The sequence below is a fragment of the Apostichopus japonicus genome, chromosome 19, assembly GCF_037975245.1.
Source record: "Apostichopus japonicus isolate 1M-3 chromosome 19, ASM3797524v1, whole genome shotgun sequence".
NCBI lineage: Eukaryota > Metazoa > Echinodermata > Holothuroidea > Aspidochirotida > Stichopodidae > Apostichopus > Apostichopus japonicus.
This window is the reverse complement of record NC_092579.1, coordinates 14,266,604-14,283,476: the sequence shown is the minus strand read 5'-3', so window position 1 is coordinate 14,283,476 and position 16,873 is coordinate 14,266,604. Positions and strand designations below refer to the sequence as shown.

At 34.6% G+C, this 16,873-nt stretch overlaps 1 protein-coding gene across 5 annotated transcripts in view; it reads right to left on the bottom strand.

Moving 5' to 3' along the window:
- Positions 1 to 3,825: 3,825 nt before the first annotated feature.
- The window catches only part of LOC139960352 (synaptotagmin-17-like), a 48,992-nt gene continuing 35,944 nt past the window's right edge, over positions 3,826 to 16,873 (bottom strand). For 2 of the 5 annotated variants that reach the window (XM_071958659.1, XM_071958660.1), the window contains exons 4-5: positions 10,699 to 10,923; positions 3,826 to 8,054 (exon numbers count right to left, since the gene is read on the bottom strand). In XM_071958659.1, the coding sequence (XP_071814760.1) occupies positions 7,927 to 8,054; positions 10,699 to 10,923 (353 nt within the window). In that variant the 3' untranslated portion in view covers positions 3,826 to 7,926. Of the gene's footprint in view, positions 8,055 to 8,704; positions 9,133 to 10,698; positions 10,924 to 16,873 lie in introns of those variants that run through there. The other 3 variants (XR_011790492.1, XR_011790493.1, XM_071958661.1) reach the window with 3 other exon arrangements.

Genomic DNA, 16,873 nt, shown 5'->3' with positions numbered 1-16,873 from the left:
TACAGTGAACTGGACAGTGAGTGTGCAGGTCATTGCTCCATATTCTGCGCAAACAATCGATGACGCGGGGGGTAATGTAAAGGCCTCTATCTCTGTCCCTTGTGACCATTCATATAACGTCATTCGCCAAGCTATAGAAATAACAAGTGATTCGTCTCCAGCATAAGACACGTGCAAATACATTGCACTTTATGTATACTACTACAGTGGTACATTAAAACACTACATTTAGAAGGTTCGACGTCGGCAGAGATTCAGCCTCAATCAATTCGCGAGAGATTTGAACAGATTCCGTCTAAATAAGAAAATATTAAAGGGAACATGCATCAACTCAGGGTTACAGTATGTACAAACGAAATAGTTGCCCCTCTAATTAGGAAAGAATAAACCGCATGGACTAGAAATTGCCTTACAAGCCTTTTGTTAACAAATACTTTACCGACAGCCTTAATGGGGATGGAAGGGGGTGGGATGGGGGCGGTTCGACAGGGGTAGCTGTTTGTTCGGCATAGTATCTCATTATTATAGGCTCAACAGAGTTAAAGGTGTGCTATTATTAAAACACTACATATGTTTAAGTGTATTTAAATACAACTTCATGATATATGAATTGAGTTGGTGATAACTCTGTCCATTCTTCATTGTATGTGTCAGCAGATATACTACGTAACTCTCTGATTTTGCAAAACACTTCATTTTTTTTACAAATTCTGGCGCTATGGGAATTTGGAGAACCATAGTACTGTTTATGAATCAATTGATAAATTATTTATTGCTGTATATAATGTTGGTGTTTTGTATACGTTAGATAAGATATTCAAGTTCATAATTTGTTATATGTGGTTAAACAAAATAGCGCTCCCCTCTAATTAAGAAACGGATAATCAATGATCAAGTGTAGCCTAATACCATAGGAGTATTATATTTTCATTTCAACGGAAAATTGCACATTTCATGACAAGCCTCTTCGAGTTCATGATTAAAGTTAAAAACCTAGCCAAATTGAATCCAAGTGCAGCTCTACCCAATAATTCTAATTACAATCTCACTTAATTATTTCGTTAAGCCTAACGTCTGAATGGTATAAAACTCGAGACTAAACGAAAATTGACGTTGTATGTGCCTTTTAGTTTGATTATTGATTAGATGAAGTTAACACTCGATCAAAAAGAGTAATGTAATATATATATATATATATATATATATATATATATATATGTGTGTGTGTATATATATATGTATATATACATATATGTATATAATATGTCTTGGTGAAGGATTGGAAAACAAATACAACCATGTGACTATGAACAAAAACATATGATTTCAAATTTAATATCATGAAATTAACGAAACACATACCAAATCGTTTTGAAAAAAACCTCACCCTTTGCAAAATACATACCTCAATCCCACCCCATCCCATCACACACCACCCCATCCCAGCTACCCCGTCACACCCCATCCCACCCCACCCCACCCACGAACACATTTGCAAGATTATTCCTTCTTCTGCTATCTCTCTCCTGCAAATCTCTCACTATTTTTTTATGTGTATATATATATCACTACACGACTTTCACCGTGAGCAAATTATGCACGAATTTGTTTCCTTCCAATCAAATATCAGAGATAACGCCCTGCCAACGATTCCCCGTGTGACCCATTCATCTCTCGTCTGAATGAACTTGTCGCAGTGTCCCATTCAAACTAGCGTTGAAGTATCTATATACACGTCTTTACACGTCAATGCTCCTAAGGGGAATTTATGACGAGGTAGTTTTGACTCGTTAAATGAAGAATGAAATGCCATACTATGTTTATGCTTTACTTATTATTCCTTTTAAAACTTGATACGGGCCCGTATTGCCACGTGAGTAGATGTTTGATACGTCACGTGATATCAGATGACCACTTCACGGTCTCTATGGAACACCTCAAAACGGAATCGTTTATATCTTGAAGAATCTGAAGTATAGTTGTTCACTTGTTGACGTTAGGTGCGTGTGTTGTCATAATTTATTGATATTCATAAAAATGACGTTAACAAGGCTTCTCGGTTTCATAACAAAGAAGAGGAATGTTTTCTGTGTGTTTCTGTTATATTTGGTAAATGATTGGAGTTATTTGCACTCAAATTTCATAATAATAATAATAAGTTTCATCTTCTTGTTAAGAGTTGCTTTAAATAATGAAAGCAAGGTCGAAAATGCAATTTCCATTTTTTTTCATTCAATGGATATTAATGTGTTAATGTTTCTGGACGACCCTAATTTCTTTACACAAGAAGCATACTTAATTATCGATTTTTTTAATATTTTTGTTTGTAAGTTGGAAATATTTTTGATGACGTAAGCGTCCCAAATAGCTTAGAAAAATGTTGTTAGGTTAAAGAGATATCCTGGTCCAACAGACTTGTCAGAGCGACAGGAAGTTTGTTAATTTGTAATGTCATAGTGCCAGCATATGAGAATGGTTCTCCAGCAGTTTTTAGTTTCTCAGTTAATTTGACAATTCCAGTTACATGCATTTCAATTGTTACATCTTCACACGAAAATAAACAATTTAAGTAATTTATAAAAAAATATATACAATAACTGACCTAAACGACGTTTTGATCTGCGGTGTCAGTTCTAGACTTACTCAAGTCTTTAGCTTTAGAAGGGTATCTTAATTCACTTCTCTGTGACTTTGATCAAAGCTTTATTGTCTTTTGTTCCTATTTTGTTCGTAGTCTGAAGGAAGCAATCATTTATTGAGAAGAGAAGCATCCAGTCTTTTACGAGAAAAAAAAATTGAAGATCTGTCAATCTAAACTTATTATACTATGTCCGTTGTTGCATATCTCACCGTTATTATATGAACGCGATATGGCGTTTTGGATGTACCCCCTCACATAGATAAATCTCGCAACGCTATTGTGTTTATCTTGAGACAAAATGGTAATATAACTATATAGTAGGAAATAACAGGATAAAGCGGGATAAGCTAAACACGGAAAATATATATTTGATACGATGGAATGTAAAACAGTGCAACGCTTGGGACCTACCCGTGTATTGGTACCACTGATAGCCACTGAGGTCTACAGATAGCCTCTGATAGCCATCGGTAGCCACTGGTTACTATACCATAGCCACCGTGACTGGTAGTCACTGTAGTTATACTGACAACTAATGATAGCCAGGCAGCTACCAAACAGCTATATAATGTGCAGAAAACTTTCTAATCTTACTACTAACCATCACGAAAAATGGTGACAAATGTAGCTACTTGAGGGAAGGGGTAAGGGGTAGGTGGTGGGATAATGTACAACCAAAGGCTTCGCACTTAATCTACGATTCAAGCCAGCTACTAAGTCGCAGTTGATTTTGATGAGTTTCCAAACGTGTCTGGGCGACGAAATACTCAGAATTCGATCAAATTCACCTTTTGTCTGGTGATAAACAAATTATGAGAGTGTCTTTGTTAGATCAAAAGCAATCACGTTTATGAGTAATACTTGTTAGTTGTAGTAAGATTCATTTGTTATGACCAAAGCAGTTTAAAGAAATCATCTGTTATAGCGCCCCCAAAAGATGGCGGAAGCGCATGGGCTATGTGTATACACTCATGCAAGAAACTTCACCGTAGTTCGCAGTGTACAATAACCTATTTTAACGAAGAGGGGTAAACTGTTAAAAAACTGCATACATTCTGGGTCAGTATAACCCCCCCCCCCCAATCCTCTTCTCCCACCATATCCCATTTACACACCATCTATTCTGTTCTTTTCTAACTTCTAAATGTAAACAATGAAATAAAGACACAAAGAGACTTTACCCAAACGTTAACCTTAAAATATATTTTGAACATGTTTTATCGTCAAGAAACTCAGGCAAAAAGTAGATCTTTTCTTTTCACAATTAATAAATTTATGATGTGTCTTCGTGTTGACAAAAGGGATAAACTTACAAGATGTATTAGGAGCCATAGCTTTTATATCCGTCAACTACAAAATATTGAACATCCAATCAATGAAACTCTTGCACACTTTTAACACCTTATTACTCAACGAGTCGTTAAAGAGAATGATAATTAGTCTGTAATGCCCCGAAAGAAACAATAAGAGCTAGTCAGACCGTTTACCTGGTCTCTGTATTCAGCCGGGAAAAAAACTATGTAAATGGTTCAGAAATTGAACTAGAAAATACTAGACCTGCTTCAAAGAGTGACACAAGACCATTCAATTGTGGTCAACTGAGCGTGTCTCCTTATTAATTGCAAAGACCAAACTCAACGAAAATAATTTCGCAATATCGTTGACGTCGACGCATTCCCAGTAATTCGACGTCATCTACACGAATTTCTTTCAGAAAACATTTTACAGGGCGATAGAATAATTATGTAGAGGGAGAACAAATCGCTGAATGATACAAGCAATAATTCAGTGAGTACTGTCATGCACAATTTTAGTGTCACTACGAATGCTTGTTAATTCACAAGTTGTCAAATGCCAATTAAAACGTTAATGCCATGCCAAACAATATTATACCCATCTGTCGAAACACTTTGACGTTAAGGAGAACAAGTTAAGCATATTCAAATTGCTGTCACCATATTGTTGCTTGAAGATGTGATAAAGTGATGGGTTTTCAATATTCTTATGATAGCATCATATATACGAGAATATAGAAAGGGGTGATCCACTCCACCCATCCCCCTACCCTACCCTAGCCTTCTAATAAAATCATTTTGCCTTTCGCAAATGTCCACCTTAAATCAGCAATAGGTAAGTCTCAACAACAAAAAAAGGACGGAAAATTAAGTCGCTCATATCTATGGCGGCAAATATATTACTTGTATCTTCTCCTTTTCATATTTCGATGCTGAATATGCATTTTCTTTTTAAATGAAACTAATATAAGAACTTTTGAATAATTAAGGCAAGGTAAGAAGGAGGGTTTACTCTTTTGATTGTTTATACTTGAGTGGTTAAGGTGCTATGGTAATGAGTTAACTTCGCTAATTTTTAACTCATTGCCTTTTTATTATAGTGGTTAGAAGTCTACATGGCTCTTACCATCCAGTGAGGTGGATTGTTCTCAAGGAACGCCAAGAGAGAAGATACTTTGACTAAAACTAACCACGCCTATAATCCAATGACGTCACTTTGTGAGCGTCAAATGACACTTCAAAGCAACAACTTGACCAGTATCAAAAAGAGAGAGTGAAACCAAAATATACGGAACTAAATAGGTGCCATCCGATATGTTCTGGATTCGAAATTTATTCACTCGCTCTGACTTTATCCTTCAGGGAGGAATTTGAGAGTTGGAGCAGAGAAAGATGAACCTCACCAACATAAATCTACAATATGTATCAGAATATCCCATTTAGAACTAACTTTTTTCAAGAAAAAACATGGTTTATATCGTGACAAGTCAACAGAATAAGTTGAATTCTGATGTAAGATTTACATGCTGAGGTAATTTATCTCCACAAAGTCAATATCATCTTAAGATGTTGCCAAGATGCATGACAACATTTCGATAGAATACTGTTTTCGTAAGTAAAGTATTTGGTTGACATACTGTGACATCTTTAATCTTGGCGGGTCCATAGACTGAGAGTATAATCGTAGTATGAGGAATTACATGATAAGAAAGTTTATCTTACCAAAGTCAACATCATCTTTAAGATATTGCTACGATGACAATATTGATCAGAATACCTTCTTCGCAAGTCAAGTTGTTGACTTACGTTGACATTGTCTTATATTGACAAGTTAACAGTTATTACTTTAGAATGAATGGAATCATGATAATGTATTTTAACAAAGTCGACGAGTTGACTCGTTTTGATGAGAAAAACTTATAATTGTTTCTGCCGCAAGACAACGAGATGAATTCCGAATACGGACAAGATGTTGAGAATGTCTGGATGCTGAGATAATTTTACTTCTTAAAATTTCGGCACGTTGAAAGAGAAAGATATGGTGAAAAATATGTTGCCAAGACGACAGGACTCTATTCGTAAATCAACATCTTTTCGTAAGACAATGAGATGTTGATCATTATTGACAAGTTGAGATACTTAACAATCAACATGAAATGATAACATGTTGAGAAGTAAAGATGTTGATATGTTGAAAATGATATTTGGCATAACGTAAGAGAGATATGAAAATCAATGATACCTCCATCATACATTAAGAGCTCCGTACAAAATTGTTCACGATATTTTAGAAGTATCAAAGTTACTTGTTCATGATACAAATAAATAAACGCAAGCCCAATGTCCTTTTTTCGAATCTTCATTGTCACAATATTATGTCAGCACTTAAAACAATTTAGGTCAATTATTAAAACCAAAATATTATTTCAGTCAGCACCTTCAACAATGAAACATTTAAAAGCTCAACATACCACCACAGCTATATATAATAATAAAAAAAACATTACTTGATATCAAATTAAAACTAAGTTGTTTCATTTAAAGGGTTAAATAAGGATTATGACTCAATATTAATTTTTTTTTCTTGAAAATTTTAACTCAAACAATCACCAATGCGTGGAATAAGTAAAACTGATACACGAAAAGAGGTAAGACGTAAAGCATCCATCTGGATTGAAAGGTTTTAATTTTTATATATAATATATATGAAGTACTCTTACCAATGCGTTGCATATTTTGCTTAATACCAACTACTACATTAGCCTTCGACCGTTAAAGGACAACTTAGGTGCCTAAAGACAAAGGGGGATCCTAACACATTAAACGTAAGATGCCTGATACTATAGTCTACCAAAATGACATCAGGAATGACGGAATTTAACTTTGTGGGACGCAAAAGTTTCGGTATTGACCATAAAGATTTATCTCGATTATTATTCACATAAAATCTCTACGTTGGAATTCCGAAGTATCCGATTATGTCTGGATAGATTACACCACTCGACCAGGGTGACATTAAGTTATAAAAACGTAAACCCAAATACAGCTTCATAACTCATAAGGACATTGCAGGAACATTATGGTAAACATATCTTGTATGCATGGTAAGTAGATTCGCTTTCTCTAGAGCAGGATTTCACTAACTTTACCCCCCCCCCTCCCCACGAACACCCTGTGGATGTCAGAGTTGTCTACGAACCCCCAACTTTTCGAGACACGATCTGAGTCATTATTATACTATAATACGCATAACAGTGCTTCGTAAATGATCAAGTTCATAGTGTAATATTGTAATGAAAAAATAAAGAGTTTGTCGATAGGTACAACTTTTGTACATTGCTAAATTATATGATATATCAGATTTTAGTTCAACAAAAAGTACTCTGTTTTGACTTTCAGAAATGTCTGACGAAACCCCTGGGATGGACTCAAGCACCCCCCTGGGGGCTCATGCACCCCAGTTAGGGAACCCCTGCTCTAGAGATTGTCTCGCCACGCTGTACATCTATAGTCTGTCCGTTCGCATTTCCTTCTTTAATTTATGAAATACCAGTCATTTCAGAGGGACTCTCCGTGATTTCTTTCGACCGTGAATGCCTACATCGTCTGCTTGCCGATGTTACAATGAAAGCTGTTAAATCTTCTTTTGAAAGTTTCGTTTTAATTTCTTTGAGAAAATACTGGCGCTCTATCTAAGATTTTTACAAGGCAAGCCGTCTCGAAAGACTCTTTTAATTGCAACTTCTTCCAGGAAATTTGTTTTCATATTTGGCATTAATTTCCGAAAACAAGATTTATCTTTACGTAGCTGTTTCTGTTTTTCTTTTTCTTTCTTAAATTTCTTTCTTACTTTTCCTTGGACGTCCGCCATGTTGAAATGGTACTAATATTGAAGAGTCAATGTAAACATAAATAAGAAGCCATGACGTCACGTCAGAATAATACATATTCATATAGCATGTCCCTGCGTTGATGTCAATCCGCTGAACTCTACGAGTTTGGCTTCAGCGATGCGTAGACTTTATCACACTCTTCACGGGTCTTAATGGTATGCCACTGAGCTACCGGTGATCTTTGGGATTCCAACATTCTTGTCCAATGAGTCACTTCACTAGACCCTGTCAACAGAGAGAGAGAGACAGGAAAATGATGAAGGTTCATCTCACAGGGTAGGAGATGGAAGAACAGGTGAGGTGGAGAAGTCGCTTTAACATAATTACTATGTATTGTAAAAATAATCAAAATATTAACAAATCCTTTTTCGCAAAGTCGCCGTCACCCTATCCCCTCACCCATCCAACTATGTCAAAACACCACCACCGAAGAAACAGGGAACAAACAAAAAAATCGCACCGCCCCTTTTGCAAAAATATCAACAAAATAAGACATCTGTACCCGACTTCTTATTATGATCACAATAAGGCATAATTTTAATGAAATTTCCGAACGAAAACACATTTCCATGAACAAAAGAATTACATTTCCTTCGCATATATACTTAACAAACCAGAACACGTCTTATGTTTTAATTTGCGGCGGACTGGAAAATTGATAATTTGGTGTCGACACCAACCCAGTTGGGACATTTTATTCCTATACTGTTCTGTCATGTCCAACTTGAAAGCACTCTAACGGACAGTACATGAGACACAGGCATGTTTCTATCAAATCAAGGCTAGGAACGACATGTTATACTGTCAATACAAGTGCTTCACAGCATGATAGGTGAGGACAGTGTATAGTGGTATTAGCATTAGGAAAATTATACCAATTGGCTGGTCGGCTTCCAACTTTTAATGAATATTCCTAAGATTTATATATGACTCCACCCATGGTATGACTCCACCCATAGTTCACAGTAAAGTTACCGTACTGTGAGACCAAAACAAAAAGAGAGGTTATTATACTTTCAATATTTAGATACATCAATTATATCAAATTAACTGACATTATCATACTGAATATAAACAAAACTGATATCAAACTTTGTTTTGATAAAGAAAAACCAACATGATGGATGCCAAGAGAAACTTCCCATTCATTCTCTTTTTAAAACGACACCAAAAAAATAAACATTTTGTTTTGATACTTAGCCTATATTGAAAGGCCTTGCCATCTTCTAAGGACAGATTCTGGTGACAACTTATTCCAATCCTTTCGTCTGACTTGACTGAGAAGGATTTAACTGTTTCAAGATTTTTACAGAGAAATATTATCCTTAAATTTCTCCTTTGAGATAAACTACATCGATAGTTATATAACACAGTTTAAAGAAGAAAGAAAACGGACTATAGATAAGAATTTATATTAAAATCACTGAGCGTAAAACGAATGGTTCTTCTGACCTTCCCGCTGTTGCTTTATATTTCTTGTTTGTGTCTGACGTCATCACAGATAAGCCAAAAATCCTCGACCTTAAACAGGCCTCAGATTACTGAAAATCATATTCCAGTTTTTTATTGAAATTTTGAAAGTCACTAGATGGTACATCTTGAGTGAATTCTATTCAAGGTGATTTAATGCGTCGATGATCAGAATGTTAAGGATAAAACAGTAACAGAAATATTGGAAACAATAGTAATAATAATAATAAAAGAGAAATATATTCGTCAGAATTTCAACAAAATTTATTCTGTAATGAATGATCGAAGTGATAGTACATTATGAAGACTTTGAGGGGATAGTATAGGCTAATATAGATAATCTGTCTCCTAGCCATGTAGGACCATTAGTAAGAAATGTTTATGTTACTATATGATGGAAGTATAGTATCTTGATCCATGCATTTTGAATACAGCACACGATGTTATACGAGGTTTATCTCTCTCCTATGGAAACGTTAACATGCCGTCAAAGGTTTAAGATTTTTTTTTCTGACTATAGTTATCAGTTTCAACAAGATTATTAATTATTGATTTAATATAGTAACAATTTGCAACAAATTGTCAAATTTCGTAAATTAAATAAGTGAGGAATACAACATTTTGCTGGAAAATGACAATTTTTTGTTTATCAAATATCACCAATTCTATATTTCTCGACAAAATGATGAATTACGCTCAGGAAGCCATCATTTCAACAAACTGTTGCAAAATGATTAAAATTGATCACTTGAAAAAATCTAGTCAATTCAACATTTTGCCACAAAAATGATTCATATATACGCTCGTATCAGAATGTCATCATTTAAACGTTCTAGCGAAATTACATAAAACAGAATTTAACCTTTTGACTGCATCTTAACGTTTCCATTCGCCCCTCCTACGTAATGTTGTTATGTTATTGTCATATCATGTTTTTGTTATGTTAAGGAGTTCAAAGGTAATATCTGACCGATTATACCGTATTTGTTATTTGTCATATTATTACCCGGAAGTTACTGAAATGTGAGAGCTTACCCATTATCATGTGTTCAATTCCTTCATTGAGTTATTGTCACATCATGTTCTAGTTATGGCTACAAAGTATTGTTGTAAATATTATCTTCTTGTCATTGTTTCATAATATATTTTATATTATGTTCGTAACTTATCGAATACCTGTTTACCTAGTATGATATTTTGCTAAATTTCTTCGTTTTGGAGTTACTATATTGTGTTACTATTATCATACATGTTTTCCTTATTTTCATTGTCGTATCCTGTTCATTGTTACGGTAATAAGTCATAGTTATATTTGTTGTAATATTTTAAAATTATCTTTAAATGATGTTGTTGTTCCGTCCTTCTGTTTTCTTTATATATTATTAGTACCGTTACTTACCGGATAAGTGTTTACCCATGATAACTTGGCCGACGAAGTTATCTTTTCCCTTCGAATTGTAATCCCACACTGACGCTATCACGCTGACCGACTTCAAAGACGATGGCGCTACATTGAAACTAAAACTTTCGTTGAAGACCGGATCCAATGTATTCTTCTTCGTCGTGGTTTTCTTCGTTTTCATGACTTTTTCGTCAATAACCAGTTGTGTTCTGACGTACGGATCTGGGTACGAAAAGGAAGAGACAAAAAAAAAACTTGAGAAGTGAAATAAGAATGAACATATTTCGAAAAACAGTTCGTTAAACGACAGGACCCCTCTGTCGAAAGCTAATTGTGATTGCCATTGGGGTTTCTGACATGTACACGGAGCCGCTCGCACGATACAATACTTGACCGTCCAATCAAGGACAATCAAGAGATTGATCAAGGGTGAGCACGAGGGAGACCACATATTGTTTTACATGAATACTACACAGCCCGAACAGAAACTGAAAAAAAATAAATACTGCCTTTCACCGAATGAGCAAGGGGGTCTAGTTAACGTACGCATGTCCGTATATGTATAACGAAGTGCAAATATGCGTTTTTGCTGTACGCGTGTCGGCTGCAGCAAAGATATATAGCTTAAAATTATCACGTATACAAAATTGTAGTGTGGAAGTACCAAATAAATGAAAATTATCCGCAACACACAAAAAAAGACAGAATGCATGTAGATAAATGATGGTTGTCTTTTTTTTTTAAAACCAGAAAAGCAACACAATTTAGACGCCCACATTTTCTCTCAAGGATAACTGCTTCAGCCACTAATTCGCATAGATTTCGGTGTGCTAACGATTCGTAATCACATATTCTACCTGTGATAATGTGATTACAGGTTATCATATCTTTGTGAAGATGAATTAGGCCTTCAGAATATGCGACTGTTAGTGGGCGTTATAATACAATTAACAATCGGAGTTTCCACACGCAGTGTATATACGATACATACGATATATATATATATATATATATATATATATATATATATATATATATATATATATATATATATATATATATATATATATATATATATATATATATATATATTGCACGACGATTTCTAGCTTATATATATATACGAATCCATTGTACATTTTATTTGAGCCTGGATATCTTAAAATCTCTTGCACCAAATTGGCGTTTTATTAAACAAACTGCCCAATCGTTCCGACAATAACCTCTTACATTCGGAGAATGCCTTAACGGCATCCTCCTAAAAGATTAAAAATCAAATTTATATACAGACACGCACCCCGTCAAGTTGCGTGACTGTATGAAAAGCCGAAATAGTTATTATTACACATTGGATTGGCAAATATATTTTTGGCATTGTGCCGTTTTAAAAGATGACCTCGTGTGACCTACTCAAGTCTATTAAAAACTGCTGGTTGTGTATGTATGGCAACGGTTTTTATCACGAAAAGGCTAATATAAAAATTACCTACAACATTTCTTCCTTTGTTTTATAATACGTGCAAACCACAGGCAGTCAATATAGAGATGAAACTAGGTGGAAGGACTAAAGAAACGACTTGGGGAAAGCTTGTTCCCTTTATTATTAAAACCATATAGTCAGGAGCTACTGCCCTATATCTTTATTAAACACTGCTTAGCAAAATCAATTACGCAAAGGTCCTCGCCAAGAGAATTAAGCAACCTCCACACTCTATTATTAGCCCCAATCAGCGCTTATGAGTTATGTAACTCCTTCTGTAATTTACATGATGAAACAATCTCTAATTTTCATTTTGGATTTTGAACAAGCGGTGCTTGTTCGTCAATTTCGTTTCTCAAAAAAAAAGGGGGGGAGGGGGTATAAGTTACTTTTAAAGCATCTCTATAACTTTTTGAACTTTTACGTAAAATATTATATTGTCGGTAGAAAAATAATAATAATGAAGAGGGTTTTAATGCGCTTTTTTTTTTGTTGCAATAGTAAAAGTTTCTTTAACAAGTGGAAAATACAATTTCTTCCAATGTACATATTAGAAGAATTTATATAAGTTATAATGAAGTAATTAAAATCAGCATTAATTGATTGCCTGTTTTCATTCAACTAATGCTTGTCATTCGGGTTCCTGCTTGTTATCTATAGTAGTTATTTAATTTCCTGTTCTTCTTGCAAGGTTGAGAAGACCTATAGATTACATCTAAAGATCACCAAATTCATAAACGAGTACATCCTCCCATCCCACCCTTACTTTACCCTCCCCCCCCTCCACACCCTCCCTCCCTCTTATATGTAGATTAGGTAACGTCTATAAATGCACGTATTTTTTATATGTTGATGTTTGTGTTCAAGTGTTTACATATACGTTGTTAATGCTATTAGATGAATTCGCTGTATATAAGACACTAGGTCTGTTGCAAAAGCTAGTTGCTTTTAATTAACTAATTACTTAATTAATTTGTTCACTACTTTATATTCATTGATTAGGGTGGAGTAGATGGGAGCATCATAACTTTTTGTTAACCTTCCTTACGTCAATGAAGTATAGAACCATGCACACACAATAAAAAAACAAACACCAAAAACAAAGACAAAAAAACCAAAGAAGAATTTCCGAGCAAAAATTCCAATTCTAATATCCTGGTGTAATTTAAACTGCATGTGAGCATTCCTTTTAGTATTTCACGTAGATCGAGAGAATGATCTAATTTATTACTACTCCCACTCAATGGATAACGATGATAATATTTCCGCCACATGCATGCACAACTACTAAATCACATTTACAAGCTTTCTCCTCTTCGGGGGAGTTTTCTATCGCTGCAGCTCTTTCATCAACACGTTTGAATTCAAAATTTGATCTATTCTGACGTCAGCAGAACATTTGCCTCACAATTTGATTCCGTATTTTAACTCTTAAGAGACAGGGCTACGGTCTTATGTTTTTGATTGTTAATGGACGTATCTTCAATTTCACGTGTCTGCAATCTTTATAATACCGCCTCCTTTTTGCTTTTTTTTTTCATTTTATATGTTTATATTGTTCTTGTTATTCTCATATTTTTCTCTATCTTTTTTACTTTTCTTTTCTCTACTCTTATCTTATTCTTCTTCTTTGGGTTTTTATTTTTTGGCTTTTGAAGTGAATACTTTTACTACTTTTTTTTTTTTTGCTATATGAAGAAAGTGGGTTACATTTCATATTCATATTATCTCTGTTTTTAATTATAGTAAATGCTGTTGAAGAATTGCTCTGTTGTTTTAAATTGACGAAAATATGTCGAACTGTGCAGTAAAAGCCTAAATATAAACATTCAGTCAAAGAAATTCAGGGACCATTTTAATTTGCATCTTGAAATTGACCAGTTATTGTTCTCTTTATGTTTTTGTTTTCGTTTTTGTTTATGGTCGCCAGTTAATTAACAGTGTACATATTATAGTTTAGTATTTTCCACCATAAGGTTATACACAACTGTTCATCCTACAGATGGGAGGGAGGGGGGGGGGTGTGGGAGTATTTTACCAAAACCATGTTCAGTAAGCGAGTATAGTTACTGGTTTCAGTTATAGTTCTTAATGTTTCGTCGTCCAGAATCATTTTACTATTCGGTATTATTCGATGCAAGAAGACAAATAGAAATGTTCAAAATGTTTCACTTTCTTTTAAAATTAATTTTCAAGGGAAACTCGACTAGTCAAGAGTTGTGACACGCTGTAAGATTTTTAACATGATAACACAGTACTTGAAAATTAACCGATTTGAATTCAAAATGGTGCTTTTTAATGTGAAAATTATATTATTCAAACCAGGTGATTATTCAGTTTTTGTTAAAAGTAGCTCAAATCGTATACGAATTATGCCAAAACTGAACAATGAAATCAGGTTAGATTCCTTCCTTCGTTCGTTTTTGAATGCTCCATCTAATTCTGAATAATTGGAACGTATTCTGCAGAGTTGTAAAATTAATACACGTGAAATGTAAATTTAATGCAGCCTATCGTATGTTATAGCATTTAACAGAACAACCATTGCCATGACAACCATTTCCTTACGATGGTTGCATTTTCGGTACAGAACTCAAACTTGACGTAATTTTGTAAAACCTGAAATCCTTCACGTTGTTGTTTTGTTTAATTGACAAATCAATATAATTAAACGTCATTGCTTAAATGCATGAACACAACTTATTGGCTGTTGCAGTTGAGTGGAAGTTATTTTAAGATTAAATAAAACGTCTGTTACATTTATGACGAGGCGAAACTATAGTGAAAATTCATTACAAAACAGAGGGCCTATATATACATGTGATGTAATGAGCTTATTTAATAAGTAGAGTTACAAGATCTTTGTGAGTATCCTGCCGTAAGAGAAAAGAGCTTATTTGTTTCTAGATGGCGATCTATTTTTTGCTCAGTAAATGCAAACATTGACGAAAATAATTAATAATGGAGAGGAAATATGATTATAATGCCAACAAAAAAATGTTATTAATTTCTAATAAGTCTTTTGCATAAATATAAATGTATCTTATTTGTCTCAATTTTTGTAGGAGGACCGGAATTAACGTCTTGCGTCTTCCAAAATACTGTAAAATACTGCAAATTTTCTCGACAGGATTTCCAATGACTTTTATACTTTCGTGGACATTTCTGTGTTTGTTTGTTTGTTATGCGTCTATAAGTTGGAATAGGTATTTATTGGATGGATTTAATAACTTCAAGCTGATTTCAACCCTGAAGGCCACGTTTATGGAAGGAGCAAACCATTCCCTTTAACACCACCAAATATCTTAGGAAACTATTTCTTCATTTGTAAGATATTGGTGTTCAAAACTCGATCAGACCCCCTACTCCCTCCCCCCTCCCCTCCATAACCCCCAAACGTAAACCAAAGCTATACGCCATGTTACGCACTTCGGTATTTTGATTCAGCTTTTGTAAAAGCCATCTTAACTACAGAAAAATGAACACCTGCAATAAATTATGAAAACCGTTATACAAATTCAAGCATATATGTGTGACGTACTTGATGCTGTCACACCTAAACTTGCTCAATCATTCAGTTTCATGTCTGAAGGGGCATAATATCTGAAGGGGTATAAATATCTCCCAATTGGAATAATAGTTTTCTTAGTTCTTAGTGATCATGGTTAGGTTAGCCATTCTCCTGTAAAATAATGCGTTCACCCCAGTCTGTATGTTAATACCAAGAATGAACGTTTTACATTAGCTAACAACATTCTGCCTTAACGGGACGAAAACTAATGATCTCTGAAAAAAAGTCAGAAAAAAAGAAAGAGGAGGAGAGAGAGAGGACTTGTAATGTTTGGTCTAATTAATCTTTCAAACGAGTGCAGTTTTACGACAATGAGAGTTTATTTTCAAATGGCAAACGTATCGCGGTGTTGACCTTTACGCGATGTTAACTACAAGTTTCAGGAGGTTGAAGTCAAGGGGAATCCAGGGAAAACATGTTTACATGATCTCGTAGACACTAGGAATGCTTAAAGGAGAAACTTGTTGTTGAGTAAACATGTCATGTTTACTGAACACCACTTGAAAAGGGAAAATTCTGGCTATAAAAACAAATATTGAATAAAACGCACACTTTCACTCTGAACTTTTCAATTCAAATAATTCAATTGTATTTCAATCAATCTTAACAATCAAAACTTACGAAGAGATAAAATTTCAGCATAAGAGTGGAAACAAACACCGACTGAACTAATGAAAAATAGGTTTAAAACCGCAAAAAGTAGAACTAAAGTAGAGTGGCCAAAAGGAAATTGATCGTTTGAGAAGACTACTAAGAAAGTTTAACAAGAAATCTTGTGGAATAGAAGTCCAAGGAGATCAAGGAAACAAACAAAAGAAAAACGGGGGAGGAACGGGGGAAGAACTAACATGCTAAGAATACAGAGAAGGTCTCCACCTCCGCCCACCCCCACCAAGAACCCACATCACTACGAACCGGGTTACAGTGAAAACTAGAAAACAATACGGGATAAAAGACAAGAAACGTTAGGAATACTTGGATAACAAAAGAGCATTGTAACAAGTTTCAAAGGTTAGCAATGGTATGTATTACAGACTTGAACGGTCACTCGAAGAGTGGCAGATTATGTTAGGTTGGCCTTTGAAAAAAGATACAATGCTTAGTGGAATCAATACGATTTA